The sequence below is a fragment of the Protomyctophum parallelum genome (assembly GCF_964188405.1).
Source record: "Protomyctophum parallelum genome assembly, chromosome: 5".
In the NCBI taxonomy this organism is placed as follows: Eukaryota; Metazoa; Chordata; class Actinopteri; order Myctophiformes; family Myctophidae; genus Protomyctophum; species Protomyctophum parallelum.
Genome location: NC_139702.1, coordinates 44,999,200 through 45,017,853, shown reverse-complemented (window position 1 = coordinate 45,017,853; position 18,654 = coordinate 44,999,200). Strand labels below are relative to the sequence as shown.

At 45.4% G+C, this 18,654-nt stretch overlaps 1 protein-coding gene across 1 annotated transcript in view; it reads right to left on the bottom strand.

Moving 5' to 3' along the window:
- The window catches only part of tacr3a (tachykinin receptor 3a), a gene marked incomplete at both ends in the record, with an annotated part of 47,520 nt that extends 36,565 nt beyond the window's left edge, over positions 1-10,955 (bottom strand). The window contains 3 exons of the mRNA XM_083764504.1: positions 672-822; positions 3,412-3,600; positions 10,570-10,955. Coding sequence (XP_083620630.1) covers positions 672-822; positions 3,412-3,600; positions 10,570-10,955 — 726 coding nt within the window. The remainder of the gene's footprint in view (positions 1-671; positions 823-3,411; positions 3,601-10,569) is intronic.
- Positions 10,956-18,654: the final 7,699 nt, after the last annotated feature.

Here is an 18,654-nt window from a genome sequence, read left to right as displayed (position 1 = left end):
GTGGGGCTGTTGCCCCTGCGACCCGACTACGGATAAGCGGTTGAAGATGGATGGATGGATGCTATAGGCCTACTAAAAGCCCTATAAGCTCCAATATATCAACACATCTATACACAATCACAAAAATGCATGGCAGTATCTAGGCCGTCTTTGACGCCTGTGGCCTCCCGCAGGGGCGGAGCTACCGGGGGGGTTGGGGGCGTGGTCACACCCCGGCCCGGACCTCCTGGGGGCCGGGCTGTCAGATGATCGATGGACAATTTTTTACACAGTCACTCACGACTGATAAAATCCCGCATCCTCCCGCAATTAACCAGATACAGAGCTTATATAGCCTATAATAGCCTACACTTTAGCAAAATATCATGTCTGATGAGAATGTACTGCGCTGGACTGTACAAGCACCGTGGAGTCTGTCTCACACTCTCTCCAACAGACATCCTCAGCCACGCTCCAAAAGTGGCAGCACCTGTCACTCATTAGTAGGCTAATCACTCTGTGAGGACTTAAGAGTGCATATGTGTGGAGTTCCTTTTCTCCACAACGGACTTTTTTGGTTCTAAACCCCTTCTTGTTGCTTTTCCCTGTGTGCGATCACACGGTCAGGTTCCCACCCCCCCCCCCCCCCCCCCCACCCCATGTAGTTCCGCCAGTGGCCTCCCGCCTCCTACCTTCCTCTTGGCTTGAAGCTGTCCATGGTAATTATCAGACGAGTCCCCCGGGATCTCTCCGCCCCACAGCGTCACGCCCACGATGGTGTAGGTGACGGCCATCACCGCCAACGGCAGCACGTAGACCAGCATCGTCACGATGATGTGGTACCTGTATGAGGGCGATAAGCAGGAGTTCACTATGATGTGGTACCTGTATGAGGGCGATAAGCAGGAGTTCACTATTATTTGGTACCTGTATGAGGGTGATAAGCAGGAGTTCACTATGATGTGGTACCTGTATGAGGGTGATAAGCAGGAGTTCACTATGTGGTACCTGTATGAGGGTGATAAGCAGGAGTTCACTATGTAGTACCTGTATGAGGGCGATAAGCAAGAGGGGTTCATTATGTAAGGGGCGGTGGTGGCTCAGGGATAGAGTGGCCGGATGGTAACCGCAAGGGTGCCAGTTCGAGCCCGGGCTCCCCCAGAGTTAGTGTCTAAGTGTCCTTGAACAAGACACTGAACCCCTAATTGCTCCTGATGTGCAGGTTGGCACTTGCATGATTTCCACCGCCATCGGTGTATGAATGTGCGTGTGAATGGGTGAATGTAATGCACAATCTATGTAAAGTGCCTCATTGGGTTGTGGAACAATCTAGCAGGCATATAGGTGGGCAGGGATGTGGGCACAATCCGTGCAGGGCCTTGTGGCCCATGCACTGATGACGAGATGTCCCTCTATCTGAGATCTGTGTGCATGACGGACTCTGTGTCGATGCCGTCCGCATTTAGCAGGTTATACCAGTGTGGTATCCATGTGGCAGCCAGCACCCTCTTCACTGAGTATGCTGGGCTCCGCATCAGGACACGGCTTCAACAGTCTGTTGGCCTACTGTCCGACGGGCTGACTTGAGCGGGAGTGCATGACTGCAGACTGCAGTAACCTGGTTACATTTCCCGAATGGCACCCTGGTGCTCAGAGGAGCTCAGGTTAGGGCCCCACCAGTCCTGTTTGGGGGCCAGGCCGTTAGCCCTGGAGGCTCTATGATGAGCCCCCTTAAAATCGTTTAGTCAGTGAGCCTGACATGCTGTCACTCAAGACAGCAGTATTATATAGTCACGTCTGCAAGGAGAAATGTGGGAGTTGCGAGCGCTGTCAATTTACACCTCGACCCAACCTTCTCCCCAAGGTTCTCTCAGGGGCATCTCAATCAGGTGATTGAGCTCTGTCCTCTCTTTACATGCAGACGGATGAAGTGTGCAGACAGAGCTGGTCACCCACTCTGCCCCGCTAGAGCGTTGGAGTTGTATGTCAGGGCCACACGTAGGCCCACAACGTGACGGACCAGCGCTTCGTGTGTTTTAGCAGGGGTGCTCGGGTAGACCATGATCAAAGGCTGGACTGTCCCACCGGATCACAGGGGTGATCCAACAGGGACAAGCAGGCAGAAGTGCCAGTGTCGCCTGGAAGGCGGGCACACTGCCCATGGGACGACAGCCCCCTGGTTGCTGTAGAATGGTGTATCTCTGACAGAGATCTACACAGCAGTTACATGGGCGACTCGGTCTACATTCACCCTGTCCTACCGATGGAACGTGGTGGCATCCGCTCCCCCTGTGGGAGTCGCTCCTGCGTGCTACTCAGCGGTAGGGTCACCGGCACCTTGACCGGTCAGGTCGGCCCGGCCGGGCATCTGACGGGCTGGCTTGAGCAGCCCTTCACCCCGGTGGTCACTGGCCTAGCATCGTGCTGGGCCAGCTGAGCCTAGGTGGCGTCTTGCGCCTAGGCCACGAGTATTACTTACTTGGTATGAATACTGAAGTTTTGGAGCATTTTGGCAAGCGCCTGTGACTCATGGCGCTCACCACTTATAGGCTCGGATGGAATTCAGGTAAACTGCCTCGGGCTGCCGCGGGGGCAGCTGGTCTGCTTATTTCCTCGCGGTGTGTCTTAGAGAGTTCCGTACATATTGAATAATATGTAGTGGAGAGCCAGTCTCGAACACGATAGAGAACGGAGGGTTACACTGTAACCCAGGTTCTCTGAGTGGAGAGACTGGCTCTCCACGAAAGAGCCGCTCCGAAATTCGTGTCAATCAAGTTAATCGAAGTGGCTCTGCACAGATGGGGCTTAAATAGCCCGCTGATTGGCATCTGGGCAGGGCCACCATAGTGATGTGTCTTAAAGAGATATCCATGAACACTGCCCCGTGGGGTCAGTTCCCGTACATATTGAATAATATGTAGTGGAGAGCCAGTCTCTCCACTCAGAGAACCTGGGTTACAGTGTAACCCTCCGTTACACTTGGTTGCATGCTGAAAAAAGCATATACAAAAGCTCACAACGCGTCACAGGCTAAGTGTAAAAACAGCCATTACGACGGCACCAAAGGCCCGCCAAAATACATTTTAGTCGACTAAATCAACTGCAGATTTAACTAAAATCTTATTGATATTTAGTCAACTAAAACTAGACTAACACTAAATCATTCCAGGTGACTAAAACTGAATGAAAAGTTATTCAAGAGACTACCGAACTACAACATGACGTCACAAGCCGCGGTGAAGAGCAAACCACCGCCCCCGCCCCAGCCCTTCTCTCTGTTTTTACTCACCACCTGCTCAATGTTATTTCAGCTCCGGTGGTCACCTCACCACCGGAGCGGTGGTCACCTCATACCACCGAAAATCCTGACTATGATTGAGCCTTAATGACTAAAACAGAAATTTGCTGCCAAAAAACAAAAAAACTGCTCACATGAAGGGATTGTCCTGGGGCTGAGGCCAGGCCACGAAGCAGACCGTCCTTCGGGGCAGGACACGCACGGTGGAGAAGTAGCAGAGGGGGAAGGCCAGCACCACGGCCAGGCTCCAGATGCACGCGATGACCACCTTGGTGGCGGTGGCCGACAGTCGTGGCTTCAGGGGGTAGATGATGGCCATGTACCTAACAAAACAGAGAGCATTCATTTTAAACAATAATACAGGCCTAAACATCTTCAAGTACTCTGTCTAGACTAGAGTCTAGAGCAGTGGTTCTCAACGTTTTTTGGCTCAGGCCACCCCTGTAAATAAGCTTTTCATCGACGGCTCGCATGAATTACGGATTTATAGCAGGGGGTTTTCAACCGATTTTGGCCCTGGGCCACCATCATCCTGACTTACGAGAAACCTGTGGACCGCATCTCGCATGACAGTCCCAAAATTGGACCGTACTGTCCCTCGTCGATCCCCAAATGTGAGCTTATCCTAATCTTTAAATCATATTCAAGGGAGAAATGACTCATGAGACAGACTCCAGACTCTCAGAGGGCAGGGGTGTGTGTGTGTGTGTGTGTGTGTGTGTGTGTGTGTGTGTGTGTGTGTGTGTGTGTGTGTGTGTGTGTGTGTGTGTGTGTGTGTGTGTGTGTGTGTGTGTGTGTGTGTGTGTGTGTGTCTGTGTGTGTGTGTGTGTGTCTGTGTCTGTATTCAGCTGACGTTCGTTATGCATCAAGGCAATTATGTTTCTGCACTGGCTTTTGTTCAATCTGTCGTTCCCGCTCCCAGTCCCCAAACACAACTCATGAAGACCAGTTTATAAGTCTAAAAGGCAGTGATTTATTAAAAAAAAGTTTTAAAACGTGGATAATTTACCTCAGGGTGGGCACCTGTACACAAGAAAATAAAACCCTAGATGCTTATACCTGCCCCAAACAGAAATGCATAGATTTTATAGCTATATAAGAACAAAACCAAAAGGGTCACAAAATAAATATAAAGGCCACCCAAGCCTACCAATACCAAGGATGTAAAATATCCCATGTTAAAACTAGCAACTCTGAACAAACACTGACACGTCTAAAAACACTGGCCAACAGAATTGGTGTGGTTTGAAGCTGGCAAGGACAAACTAGATGGCTCAAGGCGGAGTCTCTGACATAGTTCACCGGCAGCCATCTTGCTTCGGGGCTACAGTACATGTAGCCCGGCCCGAAGCATGTTCTATGGCAGTTCAAACAAAAACAGTCATAACTCGCTCAAATCTTGACGGATTCACAAACGGGTTGGTTTATTACAAACGTTGTCAACGTAGCTATGAACGTCGTATAAAAGCATATAAGTATGGGGACGTCTCTGATGTTTATAACAAACCCAACCGTTTGAAAATCGTTTGAAAATTGAGCAAGTTATGGTTTTTTAAAAGTACATGCCGCATAGATACAATTTTATGCTGCCCCGAAGTAAGATGGCCACCACGTAGCAACGAACGTCGCTCAGAGCGCTGGTGAGCCATCTAGCTTTCATATCTACGACGACAAAGATATGTGAACCTTCTTCTTTGGATTTAATGGTGGGTTGCAACCAATTGCTTTCAGGTGTATACCGCCACCTACTGTACCGGAGTATGTAGTCCGACTCCATGCAATACCTTATTCCTTACATGCTATGTTATACTATTGAAAAAATGAATAACAAAAAAAAAACGGGAAAAAAAGAAAAGGGGTGTTGCACCCAAGATCCTATGAAAGATCCCCATCTCCTTCAGATAGTCAATCACTACTTTTTGTTTGATCTGGACTCCATCTCCTGTTGTTCCCAGGATACCTAGTAGGTTCCACTGCCTTCCTGCCTCAGCCACCTTCTGTTTCAGTCTTGTCCTCTCTTCCCCATACGTCCTACAGTGCATCATGACATGTTCCACGTTTTCTGTGTCGTTACAATCTGGGCATTTATCAGTGGGACTTTTCCCTATCATTGAATAGGGTTTTGTTTAGACCAGTGTGGTCGAACCTTAGTCTGGTCAGAACTGTTTCCTCTCTTCTGTTCCATCTCATCACACCCTGTGCGTTGATACCTTTCTGTATGTTAAAGTATGTTCTTCGTCTGCTGTCACTGTCCCATCTATTCTGCCATTTCTTATTTAGCTCTTTTTTCAGCATAGCCTTAGCTTCCCCTTTGCCAAAAGGCACCTCAATAATTTCTGACATCTCTACTGCTCTTTTGGCAATTGTATCCACCTCCTCGTTCCACTATATGCTAACATGAGCAGGTATCCTAGCCTGGATCCAGCCCAAAGACCCCGCCCACTCTCTTATTGGAAGCTTCAAGACAGCTACAGTCTGATAGTGATAATCAGGCTACAGGTATCCAGCCTCTTCAACCAGGCAGCTTTATAGTGACGCCCATGAAGAGAGGAGCCAATCACCTGTGAGAATCCACCTACTAGTTAGCCACTCACATTCATACACCACTCAGTCTACCCACACACTCCGACACAAGCTGGTAACCATGCACTCACTCAATCACAAATAATCACTAGTTCAAACTTCAATCACACATTCACACCTCCTGTCGGTCACTTCTCCTTCATTCACACGCACGCACGCGCACGCACGCACACACACCTAGTTCATCTTGGCTATGAAAGCAGTAGGTTGTGTTTCCATGTACTTCATTGTGCAATATATTGATACTGCAGTATAGACCGATTCACAGAGGGGTGCCCTGGGCGCGGCCATTACTAAGGGGTAATCCATGGAGCAGGTGCTCCATAGGCCAGGTGTAGCTAATCAGTGCTGCTGTGCTTAATGGTACACCTCAGTAATGGCCGCACCCAGGAAACCCTCTGTGAATCGGTCTATACCCAAAGTTGTTAAGACACACGCTGTGTTTTCATTACTAACTGCATCTGCTCTATTTCCAGCAAAATGTCAATGTTGTTGAACACATCCAAGAGCGGAGCAGAGGTTGTCTGTTTTGTCAGAATAACTCAGCTCACTGCAGGGAATTCTGGGCTGTACTTCATAACAGCAGTTCCCAAAGTTCATGTCAAATTGGCACCAATTTGCCCCCACTTGAAGAGATATGCCAGAGGGAGGACCCCCATAAGAGAATATTTTTACGGCTCTAGCCGTGATTCTCAAACTGTTTGATTTCAAGTACACCCAGTTTGACCTGCATTACTCTACGGACCTCCATTTAATGGCATTGCTATCTCTGAGACCCCAATTTATATTGTCAAATCAATGTTAATTTATCTCAGAGTGTACAAATAGAACATTTGTACACTCTCAGAGGTACAGAACAATAGAAGGGTCCATTTGGTTCTACTATAATTTTAGCTGCAGGGAACCCCCTGGAACTCCCTCAAGGACCCCTGGGCGTCCCAAGACCCCACTTTGAGAACCACTGCTTCATAACACAACGCAAGATCACGGTCTGTTACACAGAGCTTCAATCACAGATACCAGCGTCTTTTAGCCTGCTATATCAGGTATGTAGCTGCCAGGGCCCCTTGAATCATTCAGGGTCCCTGTTTAAGATCGAGTAATGTTTTCTAAACACACCATTCTCTTCCACAATGCCTCATACATAATCACAACATAGCATACTAAGGATTCTGCATGTCTGTGTCCATCCATCAACATAGAGGGTTGGGTTTGCGCTCCGCAGGGAAAAACACAGCCGCAGTCAGAGGATGCATTGTAATTAGCAGCGTAGTCTTTCTTCTTGGGAATCCTTCAGGTGAGACTCTTAGTAAAATAACAAACAAGCACACTCAGTCTCACTGAGGTGCACGGCACGTCTCAAGAACACTTCAGCACGCCCAAGTCCCTTTTAATTAAAAGGACCACTGCAGATATGTCCAACGTATCTTTATATAGCCTAATAGAGCACAGAGGTCTAGGTAGAAGGCGCAAATCCACGGGTTCATGCACCTTTTATTGTCTCCACCAGGCCGAAGGCATGGGGGGAGAGTATGTTTTGCACTCCGTCCGTCCGTCCGTCCGTCCGTCCGTCCGTCCGTCCGTGTGTCCGTCCGTGTGTCCGTGAGCAGCTAATCTCGGCCACCGTTAACCGGTCGATGCCAAATTTTGCACACACACTCCCTGGATGCCAACGATGAACCTCTGCCCCAAACTTTCCAGAGCGCCACCAAGAGGCCGCTTTGTGCAAAACAAGTTTTTGCACAGTACACCTACAGATTTTGTCCAAACATCACGCAAATTGGTACACAGTCTCTCTAGAGCCATTCAACGAAACCGGTCTTTCAGATTTCTCACACTCCATCCTGATTGGTTAAGATTGGCTTCCAAAGTTCACAGGAGTGCTCAGTTTCAAACAAAATGCTGCAAATCATGAACACATCGCGTGATTTCCGTGAAATTGTGCACCCACATTCCCACTAGGCCGAGGACGAAATGCCACATGAACAATTTCAACTCAGCCTCAAGGTGGCGCTATAACTGGCCGAAAAGTGTTTTTACCTCTAACTGCACGGATCTGTGGATAACTTTGTATGCCAACTCCCTAGAGGCCAAGGAAAAACCTTTGCCTGGATGCCTTCACATCTGCTCATCCTGGTGGAGACCTGTGCCCAGAAGGGCACTTTTTCTAGTTTGCATTGTAATCCCCACAGGAGGGATTTTAGATCGCCTCATATAAGAACTGACAATAAACATGTCATCCAGGCCGTTTCACTCATAATGGATATGAAGAATCAACTGACTGCGAGAAAACTCTTACTTGTACACTCTTATTTATATCCCTATATGAAGAGAGCACGGGTCGTAGAGAGCTATTTCAAACAATCAGATTGCTTCATGGAAAGTACCTGTGGTAGCCTATAATTTAGAATCCCATTTGTTTGATAGGCATGTGGTGAGCGAGTGTCATGAGATGTTGGACACCCTGTAGTGTTGGATAGGCATGTGGTGAGTGTCATATGAGATGTTCGACACCCTGTGTAAACCAGGGGTGGGCAACTTTGAAGATGGAGAGGGCCACTATACTTCCACACTCACTCCAGAGGGCCACTAATGGTTCCACACTCACTCCAGAGGGCCACTAATGGTTCCACACTCACTCCAGAGGGCCACTATAGTTCCACACTCACTCCAGAGGGCCACTAATTGTTCCACACTCACTCCAGAGGGCCCACTGGGGTTAGGTGTTTGCGCATTCTGGTTTCTGTCAAAAGTCTTGTAGCTGAGTTTTGGACCATCTGTAGGCGGGACAGAGTGGATTGAGGGCCACTAATGGTTCCACACTCACTCCAGAGGGCCACTAATGGTTCCACACTCACTCCAGGGGGTCACTAATGGTTCCACACTCACTTCAGAGGGCCACTATAGTTCCACTCTCACTCCAGAGGGTCACTATAGTTCCACACTCACTCCAGAGGGCCACTATAGTTCCACACTCACTCCAGAGGACCACATTGCATTATAATGACGTTGGCTATCAAAAATAGCAGATCTACGAGCTCAAAACGCGTCACATTTGTACACTCTCAGAGTTAAATTCACATTGATTTTACTATTTAAATTGGGGTCCCTAAGATAGAAATGCCATTAAACGGGGGTCCGTAGACTAATGCATGTCAAACTTTGGGTCCTTGGAATTAAACAGGTTGAGAATCACTGCTAGAGCTGTAAAAGTCTTCTCTCACGGGGGTCCCTGCAGGCATACCTCTTCAAATGGGGATCTGCAGGCCGCAGGTGTCAATTTGGGGGTCCTTGACATGAAAAGGTTTGGGAACCACTGGCTACTATTGGTGAACAGTGGGTATATCAACACTAGCTCACTACACTGTGCCAACCAGCGGTCCGGGGACCACCAGTGGTCCTTGAGGGACCAGGTGGTGCCCAGGCTAAATGATGGAAGAGTTGGTAACCAAATAGACCCTTATTAGATCTTTAACTCTTGAGAGCATTTTTTTTTTTCATTTTTAAAATGGGTCTCAGAGGCTAAATGTCATCAAATGGTGGTTCCGTGGCTCAAATGGGTCTGAGAGGCTAAATGTCATCAAATGGTGGTTCCGTGGCTCAAATGGGTCTGAGAGGCTAAATGTCATCAAATGGTGGTTCCGTGGCTCAAATGGGTCTGAGAGGCTAAATGTCACCAAATGGTGGTTCCGTGGCTCAAATGGGTCTGAGAGGCTAAATGTCATCAAATGGTGGTCCGTGGCTCAAATGCCCAATAAATAATGGGCCTTGAAATGAAAAGGGTTGGATACATGAACAGCGGGAATATCAACACTCATTACACTGTGCCATGATTCTATGGTGAAATATTGTGAATTTAGTTGCACAATAACATGTTATAATGGCACACCATGGCTTCCATCAAGAGAATGATCTACACTTCTATTCCTTGTTGATACCCCACGGGGGAGCTATAGCCTATAAATAAATGATTACTGCCTTAATGTGAGCCAGCAGTGGCCGTTAGGACATTTTTGTCAAATGACTTTAATTGCCCCTTGGTTTGGTATAACTTTGTATACATAGTATAGGCCCCTATCTTTTCTCAAACCAAAAGCATGTCTGAAATATTATTTATCCATTATCCATTATGAATACATTATTTTCTATATCCATCATATAGCCGGCATAATATTTACATCTTATTTACTGTAGAGATACAGTCTGTATCTCTATGGAAATGTTGATATATTGCTTTTTTTTCCTTGTTGATCTTCAGAATACATTAGGCTATATAGCCATGATATAGACAGAAGCTTGAGAGGGAAATATTTATTATAATTATATATCAGACGTTTATTTTATGGCATTCCAACATATCGAGAGCTTGATTGATTGATTGATTGATTGATTGATTGATTGATTGATTGATTGATTGATTGATTGATTGATTGATTGATTGATTGACTGACTGACTGATTTCTTATGTCACAGTATGCAGAATGGAATGGGTAGGCCTATACAGTACATTTTAAACGAAAGCATGCACATAAGTCAATACAAAAACTGCTACTTTGTTTTACACCTGCATGTGATCAAGTAGCTCTGATTCATATGGACCAGAGCTATAGTGATCAAGCACTTGTTCACAACAGGGTCCACCATTTTCAATTCATCAGAACATTTTATAGAGAAGTACAAATATACACTTCTATATTATAAAAGCTCACCTGTCAACAGCAATCGCTGTCATGGAATAGATGCTCGCGAACACGGACGTCACGGGGAAGAAATTATGGAATTTGCAGTAGGCTTTGCCGAAGTACCACTCCCCGTGCGCCGCGTAGATAAAGTTGATCAGCGTGTTGAACGCGGCCATGGACGCGTCGGAGAACGCCAAGTTCAGGAGGAAGTAGTTGGTGACGGTCCGCATGCGTTTGTGCGCCAGGATAATCCACATCACGATCAGGTTCCCGAAGACGGCCACGGCGAGCACGAAGCTGTAGGCGACGGACCACAGGGCGATGCGCCAGGGAGGCTGCACGAACTGGTTGGTGAAATTCACCACCGCGGTCAAATTGCTGCTCGATGATCCGTTTTGCGCCGGGGCCGGCATTAGTATTAAGCTGGTGTTGTCATCCATTGTGAGTTATTAATAAAATAAACAATGTGTGTGTCGTTTTGAAGACAGGAGAACTACCCAGATATTGTTAACGTAGAAGAGTGGTCTCCAATATGAGGCACCATTACGCGCAATAACACCAACAACATCGCCAGTCCTGTCCTATACAGTGCTGTACAAAACAGGCTATGTTCCCATCAGATCACAAGGAGATTATTTCCCATCATTATGAGATGAAACGGCGAAAGAAAAAAGGAGTTCTCCAGAGCCTGTTGAATGCTGTTGAAGCGCAGTTTATCCTAATACTCCATGAGCATCAATTCAGCAACAGGCGTGCAGAGAGAGAGAGAGAGAGAGAGAGAGAGAGCTGAGCGGAACGCGCGCGCCGCTACTATGACGCACAGTGCGTGATGGCACCAAGGTGGTGTGAGTGATGATTGATTTCTTCCGACCTTGCTTCTGTTCTAAACTCGATGAAAAAAAAACAAATGGGCGGAATTGGTATATAGCCTTATTATTATGATCAATCATTAGTTTTTTTTAATTTGAGGACACTGAGTGAGGACATTCAAAGTCCAGTGACTCTGTGACTGTAACATTACATAACCCTTTCTTAACCCGATAGGCCGACACCGATGTGAATAACGCATGGTAGCTGTCTTTGATTGATTGATTGATTGATTGAAATATTTATTAACAGTTTGTAGAATTTACAGTACATTTTAAGCACAAACTCAATACAAAGACTGTCAACTGTGAGTGGACGACCCAATTAAGCATTACACTTGTTTACAACAGGGTCCACATTGTTCAATTCATCAAAACATTTAAAGACATACAAACATTTAGAGACATACAAATAGACATTTCTATGTAGCTAAATTCATCATATGGGAAGCAAAAAAGGGAAAAGATACAATATACAGTGAGGGAAAAAGGGGTGGGGGGGGTGGGGGGATTCAGATTTTACAGAGGCCAGTTTCGAATTGCAGCCATCCGTAGGTGCCCTTTGAGAGCGGTTTTGAAGGAGTCAAGGGATTCACATGTCTTAATGACTGTTGGTAGGGCGTTCCACATTGCGTGTGTGTGTAGTATGCGTGTGTGTGTGCGTGCGTGTATGTGTGTGTGTGTGTGTGTGTGTGTGTGTGTGTGTGTGTGTGTGTCACGTGTGTGTCTCAGGCCCGCCTGGCCCTGTCTATGGCATTGACACAGTGTCCCCCCGATTGAGTCTGGTCGCGCATGCGCAGACCGTCGCTTTGTATTCAGACCTTTGATGAATTGAACAATGTGGACCCTGTTGTAAACAAGTGTAATGCTTAATTGGGTCGTCCACTCACAGTTGACAGTCTTTGTATTGAGTTTGTGCTTAAAATGTAGCTACTGTAAATTCTACAAACTGTTAATAAATATTTCAATCAATCAAAGACAATTGTAACCGATCGTTTTTGAAGATAATACTAGTATGGTACTAACTGGCTAACAGAAATAGCAGAGAAGGAAATGTTAACAATGGTATTTCGTAAAAAAAAAAAAAAAAGTGTCTTGGCCCGCCTAGCCTACAGAGCTACCGTCCACAACAATGGATGTTGCCAAATTCTGCGATAGAAATAAGCAACCAGTTGTGAAAACAACTTCAAGCCCAAAATAAGCGAAAATAGCAAGCATTTAACAACACAAATCTTATATAATCTTATATAGTGCATTTATATAGTGTTTTTATTTGTAGGCCTCTCATCTGGAACATTTCCATAGGCCTAATGCATCTGTCACTGTTAATGTGTTTGTTTCTTCATACAAAATGCCAAATAAATACAGTAGCCTATTTTTGTAGATATGCATCTTCACTGTTATTGTGCTGTACTTGTGTCACACACACACACACCAAATCAATCTAGACAGCACTAGAATTGCTTTTTATGTAGTCATAGCACTTTATAGTTACATATATGTGGGTGATTCTTCAACTTGGGGCACTTTTGAGAAAATATGGTTTGAACTCAGTTTAGTTTTCCATTCCTAGGTGTTCATTAAGGGGTCTGGAACAATGATCTTAGCTATGCTAAGCTGCTTTGGTTTCCGAGTGCAACAAAGAGAATGCAATGCCACCAGGACTTAACGCAGAGGAGTCACAGGAGGAGGCTGCTAGTATCACTGTCACTGCTGTTCCTACAGTATGTGTCGATACATGCTGTCTTTATTCAACTGAAACTGACAAACCGATCCAACCATTTGTTGCAAAGAAGGATACGTCCAGGGCCTTTGGTCAAAAGGTTCATTATTGCAATCCAGAGTGGTTAACAACGCGACCCTGGCTTGTACTGTGCAGTACAAGAAAACCTGATCAACTTTGCAAAATATGGACAAGACAACTTCACTTCTACTGGTGTCAACAACTGGAAAAAGTGCCCTGATATGCTGGACAGCCACGAATCAAGTGTGATACACAAGGAGTCTTTGCAGAAGATGCATGCATACAAAGAAGATATATCCATTGATGTACAGATGGACAATCAAATCGCTGCCAACCAAAAAGGAAGACAGAATGGCTTGCTGGAACAACTCAAAAGTTTGCGATTTCTTGTGAGGCAGGGGCTTGCTATAAGAGGACACAAAGATCAGAAGTCCAACTTTTACCAGCTGACGAGATTGGTGGCAGAACACAACACAGTTCTGAATAGTTTCCTGTCCACAGGTAGATTCCAGAGCCACGATATCCTTAATGAACTAATTCAACATATGTATCGCACAACGTTCAACACCCTGCTATCCAGGATAAAAGCTGCTGGACATTATGACATCATTGTGGAATTTATTGGAATGCATGACTGTCCAAATACTGATGCAAAGTCCATAACATGCACAATTGAGGATATACTGTGCCGGAGCGGTTTGGATCTAATGGATATGCGTGGCCAGATCTACGATGGTGCGTCTGTGTTGCAGGGGAAAATGTCTGGTGTGGCCAAACGAATCAAAGACAAAAACCCCAAAGCCATTTCTGTCCACTGCATGAACCATTGTCTCAACTTGATTCTGCAAGAGGTTGGAAAACGTCTACCCTGGTTTCGAAGGCCTTACAACTTGTTCATGACATTTACGAGGTGATTGCTGCCTCACCAAAAAGGCGAAATATTTTTGAGAAAATGCGTGACTTGCACAGTAGGTCTACTGATTCTGAAGATGAACAAAGTTCCACCAATGAACAAAGTTTGAATCTGAAATCCCTCTGCACGACTCGCTGGACCTACAGAACCGCAGCCATCAAAGCCCTGCTCGTTAACTATGAGGCTGTGTATGACACATTGACTGAAGTTCGGCTTTTCAAGGACCCCAAGGGACGATACACAGCCCCTGGATATCAGTCATGGATGACACAGTTTGAGTTTCACCTGGGACCAAAACGCAACGTTCCGAGTCGCTTTGATGATGGTGTGGGAACACACCAGTGGAGCGACCCAGAAGAGATGTATAGGAGCCAATTCTTTGAAGCAATCGACCTGCTGACATCTGAACTACACAAGAGATTTGAACAGCCCACGCTGAATCTCCTGTCTCAGATCGAGAACGTCCTACTCACTGCTGTCAACAGGTTTGTACCTATATTATCTTGTAGTAATAATACATTGTATTCATGTTGCACTTTACATTGCTCCAGTAGAATAAAAATAATTGTAATAATATATAAGCACTATAAGTTACAGTGAAAGAATGTATTGGGCCTGGTAGGCCAACTGTCGTCACCAAACTATAATAGAATATTTTTGTTTTAACAGCCTGTGTCTCCCAATCATTTGGGAGGGGTTAAGATGTTGATGTTGTTTATTTTCTAGAATTGAGTCATCTAGGCCTACCATCCATGCCCACATATGCAGCCAGAGAGCAGTAGGGTGCTGCTGAGTTCCCCTTTCAGGTATAATGACATCAACTGGAGTAGATGGAAGTAAAGTAGCCTATATAGTTTAACCAAATGGACCCATATGCATCGTCCTTATTCTGGGCATGTCATGATATAAAGCGTGTCTACTGGAGCGTTCAGTGCTCCTCTGATTAAACGTCATGTTGTCTCTGTCAGTGCATTGATGGCATTCAGAACGGGTGTAACGTTCATCAATCTACCACCTGTTGTGACGCTATAGGATAGATCTGCAGAGGAGAAAATATAGATCATTAGGCGACACCGTCAGTGAATATGTCTACTGGTCTAGTGGGTATAAAACCAGCCTCAAAGGAATATTTCATTTTATAAATACTGTTTGATTGATTGATTGATTGATTGATTGATTGATTGATTGAAGAATGTATTAACAGTTTGCAGAATTGCAGTACATTTATTTTCAAGCACAACTGAATAGGGAAAAAAACTGTGAGTGGACGACCCAATAAAGCACTACACTTGTTTACAAGAGGGTCCACCTTGTTCAATTCATCATAACAAATATACACTTCTATATAGCCAAAAAAAACAGGAAATCATGATGGGTGGGGATTCAGATTTTACGGGGGGCCAGTTTTGAATTGCTGCCATCCGTATAGGTGCCCTTTAAGAGCGCTTTGGAAGGAGTCAAGGGATTTAATGACCGTTGGTAGGGCGTTCCACATTTTGGTGGCATAGGAGCTAAATGAATGTAGTCCCATCCCAATACCACGGGTCATATTTGTATCCATGTCCACGCATTCGCTGCATGGGTAATGCAATGAATGTGTATAGTCCTATAGTTTATACAGGTATCTATACATGAGTTTGTTACCAACATCAGTGTCAGCCAGTGGTGGAAAAAGTACTCAATTGTTTTACTTAATACTGCAATTTAGAAGTAGTTACAATTAAAAGTACGGAATTGAAAATTTACTTGAGTAAAAGTACAAAAGTATCGGCATCAAAATGTACTTAAAGTACTAAAAGTAAAAGTATTCATATTGCAGAATGTATAGGGTTGAAGTGGTTAATGTATGTTTTCTAATCAAAATTAAAATCTCCAAAGTAACTAGTAACTAAAGTTTTCAAATAATTGTAGTGGAGTAAAAGTACAGTACAAGTATTGGAAATTGTAAATACTCAAGTAAAGTAAAAAAAATACCTCACAATTGTACTTAAGTACAGTAGTTAAGTAAAAGTACTTAGTTACTTTCCACCACTGGTGTCAGCACATTATTGTATATGAATCACAATTGTAGGGTGGCTCTGGACATGTCATGCATATTGAACGGCTGTAAGGGTTAACCTCTTTCTGTCAGAGACTACCGTCAGATCTGAGAGACTGTGGTGGTCTCCAGAGTCCAGATGTCGAACTATTCACCATGAACAAAGCATGTCGTACTCCACTAGAATCGCCACCACACGTCTATGTGGTAGTGCGTTCTGAGTGAGACACACACACACACGCACACGCACACGCACACACACACACACACACACACACACACACACACACACACACACACACACACAGCTACCTTTAGTGGTCAGTCCCAAAAGGACTTTCGAACTAGGAAGGGCATGGCCTGGTCAGCCTGCAATGACATGCATAAGATCTGGTCATCCCAGGTTAATAAGTAAAAATATTTAGGCCGATTCTATACTCTATGGACACTTTCAAAGAAATTATAGAGAAACGGTTGGATAGCACTTACACCGCCTTCTAACGAGAGCGCAAAATCTGTCTTTGAAGAGCCACCCATCGACTAATCTAATATACGGCAACCTTCCCTGTGTTTCTTCACTAGTCCGATCCAGAAGAACACAGTTTGCCGGCCACTGCTACAGAGCTGACAATGAGGTTATATCTTCCCTTCTTCTTCTCTGGAGCAGAGAAGAAGCAGACCAGAGGTAGAAAACTGTCATTCCCTGATGTCATCGCTAGGGACACATGCATCAGTAAGCAAGAACTGCAGGGGATGGCAATGAAGGGCCGGGAAGTCTGGCGTGGCATTGTGAAATCCATGATCTCGACGCGGTCCTAAAATGATGATGATGTCAGTGACGTAAACGGTACTTCCACGGTGTATGACTTGGTCAACTGAACCATGCATGCACAAAGCTGTGCTCTTTATTGAATAGAATAGATTGTTGCGACCACAGGTCGCAGTTTACTGTAAAAACCTGCAATTCATGTTTGTCAGTCAGTCTCCATCACGCTCCATATGTGGCCGTCTCTATGAAGACACTGACCTCATCAAACCCTGGATAACCATACATGGAGAAGACTGGATCATCACCTAGATCTGCATGGAGCCGACCAGCAACTCAACAGCTGACCTCAAAACCTCAAACCCTTAGATCTCCATATATGGAGCTGACCTGTTCTGACATGCCATATGTTGATCCTTTCCCCACCTGTCCTCTTTTTACTGATACCTGTCCATTCAAACTCTAGACGGGCCCACCCCCAAAGTCATTAGCGCAACCGCGCCCGGCAGCCAGAGAAAACTAGATTTCTCAACAGGCCCGACAAATTAAGGCCCGGCCCTACCTGGGCCTAAATGGTCCATATATGGCCATTCCCAGACCTGTTGTTTCAGCACAACCTCGCCCTTTAGGGGGAGGTCTAGGGCATAAGCCGCCCCCAGGGCATCCTAGTGGTATTTAGATAATAAATAGTACATGTGTCGCTTACAGACAAGAGCAGATTTACAAGCTTTACTACGAGCTTGTAGATCTGAAGTATAACATAATGCTTAAAACACCAAAAGGGGTTCCCGTCCTGAATGGGACACGTGTCGCATGCAGATCTACAAGCGACATGAAAGTTAGAAGCCTCTTTCAGCTATACACGGCCCTGATTGGCTCACAGTAAACCAGAAACATTTACATACCTTTTTAAGTCCTAAATTCCATCATGGCCTAGCTGCCAAATCCAATCACAGCAAGACAGTGATGTTCACACTGGTGCGTGGCAATGTCATTAAAGACAAGACAATATTTATCTTGGTAGGAGTTAACAGTGTTGAAGGCTAAGGTTAATACATCTTCTACTTGTACGTGTGGCGCTGTAGTATATATGATCAAGTTTTTATCATTTACAAGAAAAGAAATAACGCAAACGTTAGAAAATGGAGATAAGGTTTCTAGGGAAGATGAGGAGATAAGGGAACAGTTTTCTGAAAAACCTATGTTGCTGTATAGTACATACACATATACTGTACATATAACTATATCAAATTAATGACAGATGCTTTCCGGGTCTGATTCAGAGGTTGCACTGAGCCCTGTTTGAAACAAAGGTCCACGATGTCCCCCACTATGAGCCCTGTTTGAAACAAAGGTCCATGTCCGTCCCCCACTATGAGCCCTGTTTGAAACAAAGGTCCACGATGTCCCCCACTATGAGCCCTGTTTGAAACAAAGGTCCACGATGTCCCCCACTATGAGCCCTGTTTGAAACAAAGGTCCATGTCCGTCCCCCACTATGAGCCCTGTTTGAAACAAAGGTCCATGTCCGTCCCCCACTATGAGCCCTGTTTGAAACAAAGGTCCATGTCCGTCCCCCACTATGAGCCCTGTTTGAAATAAAGGTCCATGTCCGTCCCCCACTATGAGCCCTGTTTGAAACAAAGGTCCATGTCCGTCCCCCACTATGAGCCCTGTTTGAAACAAAGGTCCATGTCCGTCCCCCACTATGAGCCCTGTTTGAAACAAAGGTCCACGATGTCCCCCACTATGAGCCCTGTTTGAAACAAAGGTCCATGTCCGTCC